A 19506-nucleotide genomic window follows, 5' to 3' on the forward strand; every position below is an offset into this window, starting at 1 on the left:
GGGCTTAGTTACATTAAGAGATACCGTGTGAATAGAAATGATTATATTTATTTTGACATGCAGCTGGTTGGTCGCTGGAATGTGTCCATTTCTCTCAATTCTTGTGCAAAAGTGAGTTGCTTAAAGTTTGGCTACAACGAGTAGCAGATGCTGATGTGGCAACCCAGACCAAACATTCTTTCCTGTTTCCGTCAGCAGAGCACATTCTTCGTTTAAAGGTCAAAGTAGCTTAACTAGTAAGGCTGACTCATGCAGATGTGGACTATATGAACACAGTGTACTTTTGATTGTGCCCCCTTTGCACCCATAGGAAGGGTTTCTTTTTGAATCGATGAATTTGACATAATTGCAGGCAATTAATTAAAATACTGACTTGATGATACTCAGTGGAAACTGAGATGAACTCAGTGGAAAAAGATACACTCTGCAGATGGTAACAGATTTGGTGAAACTAGCTGACGAAACTGAAAATATTCAAATATTCTTGCAAACTGTTTTTAACAAAGGTGTTTAAAGAAGCCTGCCCACATGGAGACTTGAAATTTCTTTTCCAGCAAAAGATGTCTTTTAAACCATGTTGTTCCCATTCTGGCTTAATAGTTTGCTCTGTGCAGAAACACTGTGTTTATACTTGGTTATATACACCAGTTGGTTACAACAGGCATGTTAATATGGTGTGTAATAGGTATGTAACAGTATCATTTATACATTATACAACACTTTTCTCTCAGTTTTAGTCGATTGCTTTCAAGATTCAGTTGTAACACTGATTCTTGGTAACCCATACTCATTTCATCTTGCTTGGGAGTATGCTGTCTGGATGAGCTGGATGATGTGTTATAATACTTACGATTGTAGATCAGCTTTAATTTTTTTTAAGAAAAAAAAAGGTTAATGAAACATAGCAGATCGGATAACCCAGACAAATATGGAATACTTTAATGATGCTATATTGAATTTTAAAATAACTGCATTTCATTAGAGACTGAAACATGAAATTTAAAATGAGGAAAACAAAGTTAGAGCTTTCTACATCTAGAAGTTGATACTATATAATGGTCTACTTAAAGGAAGAGAATCAGTGCTCGGTCCTTGCTTTTCTTAGTAGGTTTTAGGTTTATTGCTAACTTGGTACAGAGAGTTACATTCTTATGAATTACTGTAATAAATGTCTACCTGTTGGATTATGCATGCTGAATTAATAGTATAAGCATTGATCTGGCAAAAGAAACTGAAGAAACAAACATTTTACAGTCTATAATATGTGTAATGCATCTTGGCAAAGAATGAATTGGAGATACTTAAAAATTCAACACATTTAATTACTGGAAGCAGTTGAATACCATTTTATTGAATCAGAAGTTGCATTAATATATATCACTTATTTTAGGATTATTAAGATGGGCTGCACAGCTATTGTAATGCTCATTCTCTGTCCTTTGTCTTACTTTGCTTACACACTCTTTATAGGCGTCCAGGATGATATGACCTTTTTGCACTGAAATTGTGTCCTAGTTACCAAGTGCTTCTTGTGGCAGGTTGCACCTGTATGTATATATGGCATGTGTATACATATATATGTATATATATGTATACATATATATATGATATATATATATCTATGTATGTGGGGGGGGGAAAACCCTGGTAATGTAAGTCAGTAACTCTTTATCTCTTTTGGGGGACAGCTTGTTTCAATTGTAGTATTTCTCTTTTATTTTTAGAGGAAGCCCACATCTGAAGGGAACCCCACATTATAAGGAAGAACAATGTGCTCCTTCATTAAATCTAGAAATGAAGAAAGTGCTGGACTTGCAAGCCTCTATCACAAGGTATCCTCATTAATCATGTCATAAATACTTCTCTGTATATAGCAGTTACTTGTTAAAAGGTGAAGGGAAAACTGCATGGAAAAAACCTTCTAGTAAGTTTTTCGACTTATTGATAGTAAGGACTAATAGTTACAAGTAGTGAGTCTAAGGAGGTGAAAAAGTAAGTTGATGTTTCAGAATTCTTTCTGTGATTGGCTATACTGATGTTTTTAGCATATAGAAGTATATAGCATGTGTGTGTTCTGTACTACATTATGTTACTATAAATGTGTCCTTGGGCTCAAAAGTGTGGATTAGAGATTTCATGGAGATACAGGTACCTAAGAGCAAAACTATATGTAACATTTCAGCATTTCTCCAGCAGCCCACAGATGGTCCCTTTTTGTCCTGCAAAACCTTTTTGTTTATCTCTTCCTTTTGTTGGGGATGATTGCCTTCCCTGTAAATAAGCTTTGAACGTGCTAAATAAGTGTGTGTGAAAAGTTGGTGAAACTGTATGGCGTTGGGGTGGGGTGGAAAAGTAACAAAGTGCGATTTGGGAAGAGGCCTCATAGGAAAAAATGGATGTTAGAAGAAATCCAGTATATACTGCAAAATCTTCCCTGGGAAGCTGCGGGTTGTTATCTGCATGGAAGTAGATTAACAGTAGCTTTCAGAATTTTGGAGGTGTTTGGGGAAGGATTTAGGATAGGTCTTAATTTCTGTTTAGGCCATGAGTTAGAAAGCATTGTGGATTATTTACAGGTTAGGCAACATTGGTAGTTTTCTAGAATAGATGAGTAATTGATTTTTGGCAGCAATGTCTTATGTTTAGTCCAAAATATTAAAATAACCTTCAGCAGTTCATATACAGGTTAAACAATTACTCTAACAATACAGACCTGTCAACGAACTCTCATTCCTGGAGAAAAATAGACACATACCATATTTTGCCAGCTTGGCACTTTTACTGTCTAGAAGACTTAGGCGTTTAGTTTGTAACTTCTTTGATGTAACTTCTCAACATAGTTGCTTATACAAGAGGCAGTAATATAGTGGTTGTTACATTAATTGATTTTTCTGTGACATTGATGCAGTTTTTTGGAGAATGACAAATGCGTTTGTTAGTTTGCAGTCCATGTTGGAGGATCTACTTGTTGCTACTGCTGATGGATTTCTCCATCTTGTTCACTGGGATGGTATGACCAATGGAAGGAAGGCCATCAACCTATGTACAGTTCCATTTTCTGTGGACCTGCAGTCTTCTCGAGGTAGGTTTTGGATTTTTTCATTGCTTATAATAGTTAACTACTGGCAAAATACTGTCTAATATAAAATATTTTCTCTGTTCTCAAGCAGAGATGAGAAAAATGTGCCTTTTGTGAATGTGAACAAAATAGCCTGTTTAAATTAGGGTTTTTTTCTGTGAAGTAATAAGTAAGCAACTGAAAAGTCGGTTGGCTTGCAATATGACTGGTGACATATTTCTAAATTACCGATGTTTTCTCAGCAGGTTCATTTTTGGGCTTTGAAGATGTTTACATCAGAGATATGGAATACTGTGCCACGCTTGATGGTTTTGCTGTTGTTTTTAATGATGGCAGAGTTGGTTTCATTACACCAATGTCAAGTAGATTCACTGCTGAGGTATGTTTACTTTAGTATTTCTAGCATGCACTGTACAATGAATGTGTTTTCCTTGGTCTCTGCATTTCAGTGAGCTTGCTACTTCAAATTCTGTTCAGCTGCAAAGAAATTAAAATTTAGCAACTGCTTAAGAGAGAACATGAGAACAAGCTACATTTCATACCATAATTTGAACTAGATTGTTTCAGGCCTTGTTTCTCCCTTCTCTTTATGGGAGAGCATAATAGATAGTAGACTTAATTTTTTTTTTATTGCTTCAAAGTATCACTATAGTTTTGAGTTCTTACTGTCTCTGTGACTGACTTCCTGTTGCTAGTTATAAGTAGGGTGATAAGGAGTAGTTTCTCCTATGGCAAAGTAGCATAGGTACTACTTCTAGCTTTCAGCTGTAATCAAGTCTAATTCTTCTCATAGTGGCAAGCATACTTCAGAATTTGTTCTAAAGGAATATTTTCCAAGTTGGGTGTTTCCTTACCCGTAATTCAGCCTACGAGCTGTATTACATTTTGTCATTAGATCTCTTTATTTTAATTGCAGAAAAGACAGAAGGATTTGCGTAGTCTGTCCTGTACTGCTTCACACACTTATAATATTTGCAATTTCAGCTGTTGCAGATGGGTATTTAATTTCCTGTCTTGTCAGCCTTGGGACTGATTTTTATGCAGTATCAGGGATATTCTTGCCTAAGAGGTATTGATTCCCTTTGGTTATTCAGAGCTCTGATAAAGTTTCCTTACATACTGGCATCTTTCTGTAATTTTTATTAAGAACAATGAAACCAGATTTACATATACGGGGTTTTGTTTATTTGAGCCATGTCAGTTAATCTTGCCATTTCCAGTAGAAATTTCCTGAGGTGGTGAAGGCCAACTGGTAGATCTGTAATAAGGCATACATGGGTAGAAGCTGACTATCATGAATAAAAGCAGTGTTTAACCAAAAATTCTGTGAATTCCTTTCTTTACAGCAGCTCCATGGTGTTTGGGCACAAGATGTGATTGATGGAACTTGTGTGGCAGTAAATAACAAATACAGGCTAATGGCATTTGGATGTGCCAAGTAAGTTTTGTGAGGTTGGTTCAATAAGGGGGGAAATTATTTCATTATAAAGCTTAAATACTAATTTCTTCTTAGCAAGTTGTGTTGCAAGAGCTGTAAAGATGAAAATGGTCAGTCTTCCTAGAGATGGTACCATCTGCTTTATCAAGAAGGTAGGAGAGAAGAGGAAAGAAATGATTGCTTGCTTGAACTTCAATTGAAACTGATGCTTGCTGTTTAGCTCTGGAGAAAAAAAAAAATTAGAAGGCTCTACCGGTAGCAAGGATTGGAAAGTGCTGCTGTCCCAATTAATCTCAAAGCAGGATTATGAAGTCAGTTTTAAGCAGCTAATTGTAATAATATTGGACAAGAATCAGCACTTTGCAGCCAACTGAGAAAATGGCCTGTGAGGTGTTGATTTGGTCAGGAAAAATGTTGCCTGTTTGAGTAACTGTGAATCTTTATAAATTAAATGTGCTTTCAGTTGTGATGTTTTGCTTACTGCTCCTTCAAGACAGTTCCTCCTGCGTGGCACTGCTTTAGCTGGTTTAGAGTGCGGCTTTTTTTAAATTATTTTATCTGGTTTTTAGAGCATTTCAAAAGATCTGTCTGGGCACTCTTCAACTGTCTTAAGAAATAGTATTTTTGGTTGTAGTAACAATGCAGGGTGTCGGTTTTTTGCCTCTGAAACAGCAGTAGTTACAAAAATTCATTGATCTTGGTATACTTTAGTACACCCCTGATTAAACTTTAGCACTGAGTGAATCCTGACTTCCCTCATGGATTGTCTTGCAGTTCAAAGCCATACATATACGTGGATTGTGTGTGCATGTGTATATTCAGAGAATGAAATAGTGCATTGGTTATTATAGGACTGGTGTTTTGGGTCCTTTGCTGCCTCCTGCAAAGTATCTTATAAATTTGTTTCATAAAGTTCTTTGAGTGTTACTTGACACAATGTTTCTGTTATAGATAAATTTGGTATTGGTGAGAAAACAGCAGCTTTTATGAACCTCTGGAAACTGATGAGAAATCCAAATGATCTGTGGTCTAAAGCATGTGTAATCTCTTACAGCGGCTCTGTGCAGGTTTATACGATAGATACCACCACTGGCGCCATGCAGTTTTCGCATAAATTGGAGCTGACACCAAAACAATATCCTGGTGAGCTACTCTTATTGCTAGAATTTGCCAGCTGTTTTTAGGATATTAAAGAATATTTTTACCTGTGGCTAGTTAACAACTATTTGTTGTTTGCATTCTCACTGATGCATTTGGTATTTACTCTTGCATGTTTGCAGTAATTTACTCTTGCACATTTGTTCTTTAGCAGCTTGCTTGTAACTGACTTTTGGGTTTTTCAAATGTGAGGGTCTGGGGTCAATTCTTTGGGTTTGGTTGTGGTTTTTTTTGTTGTTTGGTTTGGTTTTTTTTCGTTGTTTTTTTTTTTTACTGAATCTGAGCTAGCTGTTAACAGAAGCCATGATGCTTCTGGTGGTTCCTTTTTAAATGCTGTACATCTTAGTGGTTCCCACACATAGTCTTGAGATTACTTTTCCATTACTCACCTGAGAAAATGAGAGATTATTGTCAAAACTGACAATGAATATAATAGAGGTGTGAATTAACTTGAAACAACTGACATGTAGAGTACAGAAAAACATGAGTAATTCAGCACTCTGCCTGAACTGCAGTGAAGAAAAAGCTTGGGGAAATTTTTCATGTAGTGATGAGTATTGTGGGCTTGCGAGTGAGGAACATACAAAGTGGGTAAATTGCATCTTCAACTGAAAATGTGTGTGCCTATTAGGTTGCAACAGAAAAAACAAATTAGTAAATAACGTAGTTTTACCGTTGTGCTAAGTGCCAAAGGGAGAGGTTTCAAGCATGACTATAAAATCTTTTGTCCTAAAAAAATCATTTTACCAGAATAGCAGTTCTATGGTTGTGTTATAGCACACTGTATTTCTGGCCTGTTTTCATGTATTCTTAGTTTCCTATGAAACCAAACTTGTATTGGAAAGTAAAAAAAAATTTCTTTGTTTGCTGCCTATTCATTCTGAGATGATCAGTTTGATGAATGCAACAAGGAAGTTAATTGAAAAATCAAATATGCAACAAAGAAGTTAATAGAAAAATCAAATACTTATTTCAATATACTTTTGTTTCTACTCTTATGGTGAAAGCAGTAGAAGGACATTTGATGTTTTTCACATGGTATTTTATTGTCTGTTTTTAAACAGATATTTGGAATAAAACAGGACCTGTTAAACTAATCAGATGGTCACCTGATAGCTGTGTCGTGATGGTGACCTGGGAATGTGGAGGCTTATCCTTATGGAGTGTTTTTGGTGCTCAGCTTATCTGTACTTTAGGAGGTGATTTTGCGTGAGTATCTTTAATGAAAATGTAAAATATTCTATTAGAAACTTTCTTTTTCTAATTAAAAGCATTTAATTAGAAAGTAATTCAATGAATTAGCTTTTTAAAAAACTTTTTCCATTATAGTTCCTTAGATATTGGAATCATTGAATAATATTTAAGAGGGTATTTCTTTTTGTAGCGGTCTTCTTGGCTGTAAAAGCAAATTACCCTAAACACAGGCTTTAGCAGACAAATATTAAAATTCCCTCAGTGCTAATATACATTTGCTGAAAGTGTGCTAACATCTGGAAATCACAATTCAAACAGTTTATGCTAGGTATCTGACAATTGCATTGCCTATTATGCAGTGTCATGGGGGCTTTATAGCTTGACAATACAAAGATAGTAAGAAAATTTCTTATTTTGGTGAAGTTGGTTCCAAACTCAAACTTGTTCTGTTCTGTTTTTAAGGTATCAGTCTGATGGTGCTAAAAAGGACCCTCTAAAGATCAGTTCTATGGTAAATATGGATGTAAAAATACTGTAATAGGAAGGCTTGTTATTTTTTTAAATTATTTTTAATAAAACAGATTTTCAGGAAATCAAACTGGCTTTCTTCAGATTTCTTACTTGTAAAGAGTAAGATGCCTTTACTACAGTTCCTACATAAACTACTACCCCAGGGCTGTGTTATAGGAAGAGGGAAAAAGGAACAGCTTATGACTTCTTTTTTTTCCTGTCATGTATGTGCCTGATGATGAATGACATGCCTTTTCTTGGCATTGCTTTTAATATTAAGAATGAACACTTTTGGTTTTCCTTAATGCCTCTCTTTTTATTTTTTTTTTTCTATTTTTTAAATCTGGTGCTGTATTTCAGAGTATAATGAGAACTAAAACAACACTAATTGTAAACTTACTTGTTTCCCTGAAATTACTAGCTTACCTTTGGCTGTAGAAGTAGCTTAACTCAGAATATGAACTCAGGAGAAACTTAACTGATGTTGTTTTAATACAGACTAATTAACGTGAAATCCTGTTAGTCTGTCAAATCAGTAGATGTTGATAAACATCTTCAAGGCCAGTTTTACAAACCATGATGACTTTTGTACAATATTTCTAAAACATTTGATTTTATTTATGTAGAGCCTAGTTGCTATGAAGACTAATAATTATAAGCAATCATCCCAAGTGGATGTACATATTTGCAATGACAGGACAATTTACCTTTTAAAAAAAAAAAAACCAACCCAAAGACTGAAATTCTGATATGATTGAATTTAATGCACAACAATCCATGTAATTTTGGGGATCGGGTTTTTTTCATACCTGATTCTGTTTATGGATTCTTTGTTAGTTGCTCTAAGCTGCAAACTAAACAATCATCATTATGTACATGGATATCTTGCATAGTTCGTTATTATTTAATCAACATTTTTTACATAAAGAAAAGCATTTAAGCTAGATTCTTACTGTTTCTTGTGGATTTTACTGCTATGGGTTACTTACGATTTCTATGATGATGCATTTTGGAACACCAAACTGTGTGGTGTTTTTTAACAAGGCTTACATCTATCATGAGATCAGTTATAGTAAGTTTATGTAATTCTTGTTTTCTGAGAATATATAGTGTAGGGTTTGGGTTTTTATTATTATTATTCTTTTACATTCAGACCTGGGGATCAGAAGGGTATCATCTGTGGGTTATTGATGGGAATTCTTCTTCAAACATGAAGCCTGAAAGAGATGCAAATAATGAAGCTCGCCAATTTGGTATTCTGCAGTTTCATTTCATCAAGAGTGCACTCACTGTTAATCCTTGTATGGTAAGTTTTTTTTGTTGACAAACATACCCTTATTTTAGAGCACATTCCCAGTTTTCAGGTGACCTCTGAATTATTCTCTTAATGGATTTTAAGTCTGTTTTGTAGCCATTAGATTGGTCTTCCTTTTTTATCATAGAGCCTTTAAAATGGTACTTTTAAAATATTGCTATGTGTTACTCTAATATAAAACCTACTAGTACGTAGTGATACAAAAACTGAGAACTGTCTTAATGGTTATTTTTCATATTATTTACGTAGAACCTGTTAATACATTGATCATGTGATTTCCTTTGTCTGTACTTGGAGTTCAATGTTGCCTTTGTTTTTCTGTTGTTTTGTTTTTAATGTAGAGTAACCAGGAACAAGTCCTCCTTCAAGGAGAAGATCGCTTGTATTTGAACTGTGGAGATGCAACACAGGCTCAGAGTCCCAGAAATACTTCAGTGCACTCTGAACATAAGCCTACCAGGGAAAGAGGCCCATTTTCAGATGGCAGTTTAGATTCTCAGGGTTTAAGCACTTTACTAGGACACAGGCATTGGCATGTTGTACAGGTAATTGTTGCTGGTTGCCCATATGTGCTCTGTGCTTGGCGAGAGTTTATAGGACTGGAATTTGCAGCTGATCTCATCACTTTGCCATACCCTTCTCCTCTAGTGTGAGATCATTGCCTTTTTATTGCCTCTTGGGTTTCTCCTGGTGCAGCTTTTTTTAATTGCCAAGTGGTAAAGGAAGGTTGGACATCTCAGCCTTTGACTTCAGGAAGGAGTACTTAAATTACTTTCCGATGCTTTGAAAGGGACAATAAGTGCAACATGCAAGAATCCTTCAGGGATTTGTTTTGTTATTTACACAAACTGCTTTTAGCATATTCAACTGATGAGTACGGCCTTCGGACTTTGGCTGTATTTTTAAGCAGCTTTAGATGGCATCTATTTAACCATATGATTAAAAATTCACAATATTAAGCTCGTGAATTATTTCCAGGGCTAGTAATGGCACCAATTCTATTTTCTCTGTAATATAGAGGAGAAATTCAGTAACTTTTAATCCATAATTCTAGTGTGTGTTCTTCCATGCTTGAATTGGCAGATATTTTTCTAAATTAAAGTTTTTAAAAGGTCCCCAAGATTTTATTTTTCACATAATACATGAACCAGTATTACTGAACAGGATTTGACTCTAGGCATGTATGTCAGGTTCTAGATACTGTTGAATTTCCACTTTAGCTGACCAGGTAGTTCTTCTGTCTTCTGAAACTGATGTAGGAGGGAGAGGTCTTTCTGTGTAGAAGTAAAAGTAACACAGTTGGAATTACTGTAGGGAGCAATATAACCTTGAGGACAGCCAGTGGCTGGGTAATGAGGGCACTTACTGTCTTGTATCAGACCAAGGACTGGAGTTTGAACCTGGATTTGTATCATCCCATGTGACATGAAGAATCCAGGATCAAGAATAATTTGACATATCCCAGTCAAGTGTTCTCCTAAAAAGGCTTTTGGATGCGCTGGTGTGTATTTCTGATGGGATTAAAAAATTTCATCCCAACATTGACAGTACCTCCTGAATGCTGTGTTTATCAAAACTTGTACGTTCCCCTGAAAGTTCTGATTGAGGAGGAGTTCCTAGGTGGGGAACGGAGCAAATTTTGACTACCAATCTGTAATAGCGTATTAGCTGTTGTGTGTTGCTAATGCACTTTTATATTTCTTATATTAAAAGCAGGCTAATATTTAGGCTTCAGTAACTTTCGGGGATGGTGGGGGGAATTAACTGTATTTAGAAAAGAAATCCCAACATTCAAAAAACTTAAAGCCAGTGCTTTGGGAATGCATGGACATTGTACAAATTCCTTTAGAATGTTGTAATTCATCTCTAGTGCTTGGTATAGTTATGTGGTCTTGGTTTTCTTCTTTTTAGATTCATAGTACGTATCTAGAGAGCAACTGGCCTATAAGGGTGAGTTATTCTAGGAATATGTTCTTGCTTCTTTAAAAATACTGGGTTTTCATAACTGCCTCTTAGGGTTGGAGGAGCTCTGGAAGCTGAAATCATTGTTTTAAATTGCAGAAAGAAGAATGTGTTGGGTAGTAAAGTCAAAAACATGAAGATACTTTACAAGTTTTGAATCTGACATATTGCCTTGTAGTGATGTACTTAGGATATATCATTTAAATAAGTTCCCTCCTGAAGTTCTGAGTTTTTTCTCTTTTAACAGTTTTCAGCTATTGACAAGCTTGGACAGAATGTAGCTGTTGTTGGCAAGTTTGGTTTTGCACATTATTCTTTACTCACCAAAAAATGGAAGCTGTTTGGAAACATTACCCAGGTGAGAGTTTATGGTACTTTATTCAGGTATAATGGGGAGGTTGTATTTGTTGGAATGTGACTCTTGGAGAAAATAAAAAAATATCTTTTTCAAAAGAACAACATGTAGACATGCCTGGGATTAGGGACGCTGGGTTTGCATTTGTTTTCCATAAAATGGCTGAAACACTTATCTTGTGGCTTTGGCACAATAATTTGTGTCTGGTTATTAAAAGGTTTAAAAATCTGAGTGTGTATAGTCAGACAGTTACTCCCATATGTCTCATCTGAGAGTTTGTGAGATGTATCTTTGGGTGCCAAGCTTTTAAATTCTGGCCAGAAGCAGAAAAATAATTTGAGACTTCAGGGATGCCAGTAGCATAAGGAGCTCTGGAGCTGTGTTTTGGAAGACAATGTTTTTTCTTCACATAATATTTCTTAGTACTTTGTTTTTTTCAAACAGTAAAAACTTCATATACATAGATTGTCTTGCCACTATCAGTAAAGATTATAGAGATCATGTATGGCTTTTAGAAATTACCCATAGAGTGTATGTGTGTGTATGTAAGTATATGTCATTTGCTTGCTTTTTTCTTTTCAGGAGCAAAATATGATGGTAACAGGTGGCTTAGCGTGGTGGAATGACTTCATTGTTCTTGCATGTTATAATTTAAATGATCATCAGGAAGAGGTGAGGTATTTTTCTTCAAAGTAAATAAATCGTATTTAGAATATATGGCCTGTTCGGCCGTAGTAGTATAAATATTAAAAGCTTGATACATGGGTGGCTTTTGGTCACGTTTAGAAATTCTTTATTACTATGAAGTAATTATTTGCAGAAAAGTTTATTATTGCTATTAAAAACTTTTCTGCTGACTACCATGAATCTGCTCATTGTCTGAAAACTTTGTGACGTTGCATGTTAGCACAAAACCTGTTTTGAGGTATCTAGATACAGTATTTTGGAACACTTCTGTAATGTTCTATATTAGATGGGTAGAAGAGCTTTATTTACTCTTTGCTTTTTAAAAATAATTAATAAAACTCCTTCATTATGTTTGTTGTTCAGTACTTCAGATTTAGCTGTACTGTTCTTTAACCAATAATGTATGCAATAGGTATAACATTTGATGAAACAAAAACCCAGTAAAGTGTCTTGCTAGAAATCCTTGGCAGCCATTCCACAAAAAAGAAAGCAGTTGAATGTGGAATTACTGTTTGTTGGTAAGCAGAAACTGTATTCAAACTACTTTTTGCTTGTAGCTGAGAATCTACCTGCGAACGTCTAACCTTGACAATGCATTTGCACACATCACCAAAGTGCAAGCAGACACCTTACTACTGAGTGTCTTCCGGGACATTGTAATATTGTTCAGAGCAGATTGTTCCATTTGCCTTTACAGTATTGAGAGAAGGCCTGAAGGGTGAGTATCAGCATTTGAATGCTTTTGCAGTAATATATTGGTAAATTGGTTCTCAGTCTGAGTGAATTCTTAGGATAATATAGAGTTGTCTGATAACTTTTGGAGTCAGTTTTTTTTTTTAAATACAGAGAGGTAAGTATGCACAAGTGATAATTCACGAGTGTTGTCACTTCCATGCATGCAGATATGCACGTTAGCTGTGGAGGTAGTGACTGAGAATGTACAGACCGCTGGAAACACGCAAACATGTTCTAGCTGATAGGAACTTGAAAACTGAATGTAAATAGAAGGAAAAGGTACTAAAAGGCACCCACGTGTTAGAAACATTTTTTATTAAAATATTCGAACATTAGGAATTAGTGAAGATGGCGGTGGAGTAGCAAAGATGGAGAGAAAATGTTTGGTCTGTGGGGAGCTATTTTCATACAAAAGAAGTAGCAACGTAAGAACCAGATACTTTCAGACAGTTAAGATTAGTGAGCCTAAGGAGGAGATAAAGATTCACAGATGTTTTTTGAAGTGCCTAAGCAGCTGATTTTTCTTACAGTTATGGTATCTTGGATTCAGCAGGAAAGGACTTTTTTTTTTTTTTTTTTTAAAGCAGAAAGCAAGCTGTTGATCTGCTTTAAAGGAAAATATTTTCAATGCTTTTCAAAGAAAACTCGAACAAAATCTAAATCCTGGAATTGTCTTATTGAAGGGTGAATAGAGTCTTATTCTGAAGTATCTGATGTTGTCTTCTGTCCACTCCTAGCTGTATTACCCAGAACTATCAAGATAAAGTAGCCCAGCTTAGATTTATTTGGTATGTGGAGTAGATATGTAGGCCTGTGGGATTCCTGGTTGAAAAAAAATAATTAATTTTGGTCTGTAGACTAAACTGTTTGCGGAGGTTAAGTTGCTTACTTTCATTAGGTTTACTTAAATATATTTAACTTTATGTAAATAGTATTTTAAAACTGCTAAATGTAGTCATCTTTCCTTTCAGTCTTAACCCTACTGCCAGTATCCAAGTTCTTCAAGAAGTGTCCATGTCTCGGTACATTCCTCATCCTTTTCTTGTAGTGTCTGTTACATTGACGTCGGTGAGGACAGAGACTGGCATCACCTTGAAGATGCCTCAGCAGGTAAAATAGTGCTCAAAATTTAAAAGACTCAGTGCCTGGATTTTTTGACTTTAGCCCTCAAAGGTTACCTGGCTGATACATGAATTGTAAATCGGTTATTCTTCTACATGGTAAAATATAGAACGTGTTTTTTCCGGTGCTTGTAATACAGACATTTGATGTGTGAATTGGGGGCAGAGGTGATGGAAATAAAATCCAAACTCTTACTCTGTTTCATAGTTTCTCCTGTCATCTTGTAAAGTTTGGGGCTAAATCTGAAGATAAATTAAACTTAGCTATATCAAGGGTATGTTTCTCAATTGTGTATTAAAAGTTGAACACCAGAGCAATCCATGGTATTCAGAAGTGCCTTTCTCGCAGCAACAGGTCCATTATTCAAAGAATAAATAGAAAAAAGGGAAAGATGGCATATGACCCTATAAGGTTATTTCCTGCTACGCTAAAATAAAGTAAGAAAATCTCTCCCATTATTTACGTCAGGACATAGGCCAACAGCCAAACAATGACTAAGATGTGAAGGTGAAGCCGTGTCTTAACTCCAGGAAATGATTCAGGCCACTGAAAGCACAGTGCAAAAAGAACCTGGATTTTTGTTGTATGTGGTGTAAACAAATTAAGCTTAACTATTTGAGTAGCTGCAGTATGAAGCGGATTTTCTTAAGCTTCCTTAAGATAGTTTGGAAGTTGTGTTGTCTGTGAGGCAGGACGTAGACATATGAAGGCGTGTATTTTTCTCCATATACCAATGCCACTGCCAGATATGAAAGCAATGGCACAGATGTAAAATCTGAAGGTTTGTGCTTGCTTCCTTCAGTTCATTCTAATGTAGTGTCCCACAATGCTGAACATGTGTCCTGAGCCTTTGATATCATCTTAGACAAGGGGATAAAAGGCAACATGCTTTTGGTTTTCTAGGCCATCTTGCTGTGAGACAGCATCCTTATTCCTGAACTGCCTGACCTGTGGTGTTTCCTAATTTTGAGAAAAAGCTACTGAAACTTTTTAGAGCACTAGTAATATTTTAAACTTAGCTTCAGACTGAACAAATATTACCACTTTTCTTTCTAACTAAGAGCCCGTATGTTCAAACATTGTCAATCCTCCTGACCAAATGAAAATTATTAATGCTAGCACAGAATATGACACTGCACTGTAGACAAAGCAATCTGCCTGACTTAGCAGAGTGTGTCAGCTTTTTCAGTGCTGTTGCCTGTTAGTGACCTTAACACCTGATGCTGCAAATTTACCATACATCTACCCATGTATTTTAAAACTAAACTTCATGCACAGCATGGTATTGGCTCCAGCAACTTGGTTTAAAATTAACGTGAAACAGTTTTGAAATAAATCTCTAAAAAGAATACTGTGCTTTCTTGTTATACCTGACTAGAAAGATTTTTCTATAACTGCAGCTTCTAGAAGTTGAAGGTGCTGTACAAATGTGGCTCAACTCTTTTTGGCTTATGTACCAGTGTCAGTCTTTGCAGTTAGATACTGGCAATCATAACAGTGATACTGATAAGAAAAATAAAGCTCTGTATTCTTAAAATACTGGTGGCTTGCCTATGCCAACAAGTATAGTTGGAAAAAGCCCATATCAAATAAACACATGAAATCAGTCTAGTGATCAAGAAACCTTCTAGTATTTACTCCTTTGCACGAGAACTACATAAATGAATCTGTAGGCACTTGGTTCTGCTTCGTTTTTATGAGTCCTTCTGCACTGAAATTGGTTGTTAGTCACCTCTGTATGGCAGTGCAGTTAATTTACTCTTTTTATTCTGGGTTTGTATCGTGGTTATGGGTAAAATCATGCATTCAAAAAGTTTAAATAATTTCCATAATATTCTTTTATCCTTAGGCTTGTGAGGCTGAAAGTATTATGCTAAACTTAGCAGGACAACTCATCATGTTGCAGAGGGATCGATCTGGACCCCAGATACGAGATAAGGATAATAATCCTAATCAAAGGAAACATGTGAGTAAATATATGTGGAATACTGTATATGGCTTCAAAGACATTGTCAGAGACTGAAGAAGTTGTGGAAAGGAGTGGTCCAGGCATAAAGAAAAGAGGTCTATAATACAAGGCAGTGTCTACACTTATGGGTGAATTGTCAGCTGGAAGTAAATCACTACTTCTGTGATGTACCCTTTTTTCTCTCTAAGAACCTGTGAAACATTACTACTTAATTGTGTGAATGTCTAACTAAAGTATTTACTACTTGTCTTTACTCCTTGTGTTGCAGTGAAAGATACCAGTTTTAGGTGTAAAGGTCCTGCGCAAAATTTGTTACGCACTGATGACAAAATCTCCAGTCTATCTAAAACTGTTCTGTATGTTTATGGAACATCATGTTTTTTGCGGAGTATGTTTACAAGGTTCCTAAAAGCAACAATAATAGACTGAACTTCTAAATTTTTCTGTGCTGATGAAAAACACTTCTACTTGGAAGAAACACTTTGGGAGAGTGAAATCTGAAACGTTTAGATGAAGAGCTGTTTGCAGCTCAATCAAGCACTAGCAAATTCGGTGTATGTAGTACTGTCGTCAGTTCTAGGTTGGACTCTCGGGCCAACTGAAGAAGGAGACACCAGGTTTTAATTTTCCTCCATTATTCTTATCCCTTTGGCTGCCTGACTAAGTATAAGGAGGTTTAAAAAAAATGAAAGAAATGTTGCTTAAGTTAAAATAAATAATAAATGGTGTTTTCCCAGGTGCTAGGGTGCAGTTAAGGGATAAGCAGATCTGTTTCTTCTTTGTTAGAAGAATAACATGTTTTGAAGTGAGTAGTTATTAGCCAAAAAAAAGAGTTCTTGTGAAGAGGATAAAAAAAACAACAACCAAAACAAAATTCTGATGATTTTTTCTTCTTTTTTTTAAATAGCTGCCTTTTTGTGCTCCAGTTGTCCTAGCCCAGTCTGTTGAAAACGTATGGACTACTTGCAGGATCAACAAACAGAAACGCCACTTACTGGAGGCTCTGTGGCTCAGCTGTGGTGGGGCAGGTATGAAAGTCTGGCTTCCACTGTTTCCCAGAGATCATCGAAAACCACATTCCTTTCTGTCAAGACGGATCATGCTGCCTTTCCACATCAACATTTACCCGTTGGCTGTTTTGTTTGAAGATGCCTTGGTTCTTGGTGCTGTTAATGACACTGTGCTCTATGACTGTTTATACACTCAAACCAGTGCTAGAGAACACTTAGAGGTTCTCTTTCCTTTCTCCATTGTTGAGAGAACCTCTCAGATCTACCTCCATCACATTTTACGCCAGCTCTTGGTTAGGAACCTCGGTGAACAAGCCTTGCTTTTGGCCCACTCGTGTGCCACATTACCATACTTTCCTCATGTACTAGAACTGATGCTTCATGAAGTGCTGGAAGAAGAAGCTACCTCGCGGGAACCCATTCCCGACCCTCTGCTTCCCACTGTGGCAAAGTTCATCACAGAGTTCCCCCTCTTCCTGCAGACAGTTGTTCATTGTGCTAGGAAGACAGAATATGCCCTGTGGAATTACCTTTTTGCTGCTGTTGGAAACCCAAAGGACTTATTTGAAGAGTGCTTAATGGCCCAGGACTTGGACACAGCTGCCTCTTACCTTATTATCCTACAGGTAATGGTACCTCATATATTGCAAGAGAGGTGATACTTGCTGAAGTTGTAGTACTTAAAAAATATTCTCATACCAAAGTTGCATATGTTAAACTAATTTTCAATTTAACATTTTTCTCTTGAGATTGTCTGTTATGAAGAGGGGAATATCAGGCAATGTAGGCAGTTTACTGTTATAAAAAAGAAAATAATAACATGAAGTTCGCTGCTCCTAATCTCTGGTATACTTGAACATGACATGATGTGGATTGACTTAATATTTTTGTTTCTCAATGGCAAAAGCAAATGATTTAATTATGCTTTGTTACCTGCAGAATATGGAAGTTCCAGCAGTTAGCAGACAACATGCTACTCTCCTGTTTAATACTGCCTTAGAGCAGGGAAAGTGGGATCTTTGTCGTCATATGATCAGATTTCTTAAAGCCATTGGCTCTGGAGAAACAGAGACACCTCCAGCTACACCAACAACTCAGGTTTGTGATGAAAATAGTAAATACTGTGCATCAAACCCTGTATGATTAATCTTGCTATTATATAGTAAGTTTGTTCTTTTGACTGTATGTTTGGATTTTCTTGCTTTTAGGAACCTAGTTCAAGTAGTGGCTTTGAGTTCTTCAGGCATCGCAGCATTAGTTTATCCCAGTCAGCAGAGAATCTCCACAGCAAATTTAACTTGACAAAAACACTGAGTATGCCCTCTGGCCCATCTGGAAAAAGGTAATTAATTGGTAGTAATTCCCTCTCCTTCCCCACTTTAAGTGCTGTACTAACTCTCTTACCAATTTAGAGAAGTATATTACATGATAGAGTTAGTTTTGTCATAGTTTCCCTCTACATCCTTTTGAATTTGTCTTTTCCTGACTCTTCATAATGTCCGTGCCTCTCTCCTACGTTCTTAGGGGAATATATTCTCACACATGTAAATGTCTGTGTTTGTATGTACGTATACACAGACACATTTACATGGATATTGCTGACCTAAAGCATCTAAATCCACTGGATGCATATGTAGTAATTTTAAATAGCTATTGAGACCACATGCCTTATATTGGAAGGATCTGTTTTGCTGAAAGATATATCTTGAACAGCTTAGAGTACTGCAGCGTGATAGTTTACAGTGCATTGTGATAAAGTGCACATATTGATACAGTAGTGTGTTGCCAAGTCATAAATAGAGCCTTTTACATCTTGGGGTGAATCCCTCTTTAACTGCTATATACAGAATTTGTATTGATTGGTATTCATGTTCCAAAGCAGCACTGAGCTGGGATTCATGATCATCTTGGTTTTGTGTTTTTTCCCCCCATATAAGACCTTCAAAGCAATCTTAATATAGATTCAAATACTTTTATTTAGTAAATTTCCATAGAGAATACTATCTTTAGAGTTTTGATAGGAAGGGTTGTAGACTAATACTTGACTTGTTCTCTAAACCTGCTTCTCAGAAGTCACTTTGCAATGGCATCTGCCTTTTATCTCTCCTTTAGTTTTTTGCTGCACTGCTAATAGTTTAATGCTCTATCAACACTGTTGCTGTTGTTATTTCCTTCCCTTATTTCACTTACTTGTTGAGGCAGTTGAGGGATCTTTCAGGGAACATAAATAGCAAGGAATAGTGGAAGCTGCTTTTGTTGGTATATAGAAAGCTCCAGTGACTACTCTGGTCACTCAGTGTACTGTAGTTGTGGCCAACAAACAGCCTTTACAATTCCATTTTATATCTTAAGTGTCACTGTTCTGTGGTCTGTCTGTAGGTGGAGTAAAGACAGCGACTGTGCTGAGAACATGTACATTGACATGATGCTCTGGCGGCACGCTCGGCGTCTGCTGGAAGAGATCAAGCTGAAAGACCTCGGCTGCTTTGCTGCCCAGTTAGGATTTGAGCTGATCGGCTGGCTGTGCAAGGAGCGAACCAGGGCTGCCCGTGTGGAGGATTTTGTGTTCGCTTTGAAAAAGTTACACAAGGATTTCCTCTGGCCGTTTCCAGTCATACCGGCATCATCTGTTAATTCACCTTTCAAGAATGGAAAGTACAAGACAGGTGCTGTAACATCTGAGTTGATTTGGACTACATTTCTCTCCTGCACTCCTCAGTCTGAATCTGTCCTTCCTCGGTTCAGCCGAGCAAAGAACAGGCTGAGGCTTGTCACCTGCGCAGCTTTCTCACACAGGCAGTGTTTTCAGAAGGGATTCTGTTTAGCACAGACGGCATTACATTACTGTTACTGTTGAGGTTTCCTGCTTTTTCAGGTGCAGTTGTGTAGATGTTGAGTTGAATGTGGATATTGGTCTCTGATGTAAATTCTGCTGCAGAAAATTAGTAAACTCGACATTCTTATATAGTCTT

The 19506-nt window shown here is 36.5% G+C and overlaps 1 protein-coding gene across 3 annotated transcripts in view; it reads left to right on the forward strand.

Moving 5' to 3' along the window:
• RIC1 (RIC1 homolog, RAB6A GEF complex partner 1) overlaps positions 1 to 19506 on the forward strand; it is a 48452-nt gene that overhangs the window by 25433 nt on the left and 3513 nt on the right. For 2 of the 3 annotated variants that reach the window (XM_074166408.1, XM_074166409.1), the window contains exons 4-22: positions 1725 to 1832; positions 2940 to 3082; positions 3322 to 3458; positions 4426 to 4517; positions 5572 to 5660; positions 6740 to 6884; positions 7332 to 7380; positions 8533 to 8685; positions 9036 to 9239; positions 10606 to 10644; positions 10904 to 11014; positions 11594 to 11683; positions 12256 to 12416; positions 13405 to 13543; positions 15405 to 15521; positions 16432 to 17160; positions 17474 to 17632; positions 17743 to 17876; positions 18914 to 19200. In XM_074166408.1, coding sequence (XP_074022509.1) covers positions 1725 to 1832; positions 2940 to 3082; positions 3322 to 3458; positions 4426 to 4517; positions 5572 to 5660; positions 6740 to 6884; positions 7332 to 7380; positions 8533 to 8685; positions 9036 to 9239; positions 10606 to 10644; positions 10904 to 11014; positions 11594 to 11683; positions 12256 to 12416; positions 13405 to 13543; positions 15405 to 15521; positions 16432 to 17160; positions 17474 to 17632; positions 17743 to 17876; positions 18914 to 19200 — 3086 coding nt within the window. The remainder of the gene's footprint in view (positions 1 to 1724; positions 1833 to 2939; positions 3083 to 3321; positions 3459 to 4425; positions 4518 to 5571; positions 5661 to 6739; positions 6885 to 7331; positions 7381 to 8532; positions 8686 to 9035; positions 9240 to 10605; positions 10645 to 10903; positions 11015 to 11593; positions 11684 to 12255; positions 12417 to 13404; positions 13544 to 15404; positions 15522 to 16431; positions 17161 to 17473; positions 17633 to 17742; positions 17877 to 18913; positions 19201 to 19506) is intronic. The other variant, XM_074166410.1, reaches the window with a different exon arrangement.

This window comes from Numenius arquata, chromosome Z (genome assembly GCF_964106895.1).
Source record: "Numenius arquata chromosome Z, bNumArq3.hap1.1, whole genome shotgun sequence".
Taxonomy (NCBI): domain Eukaryota; kingdom Metazoa; phylum Chordata; class Aves; order Charadriiformes; family Scolopacidae; genus Numenius; species Numenius arquata.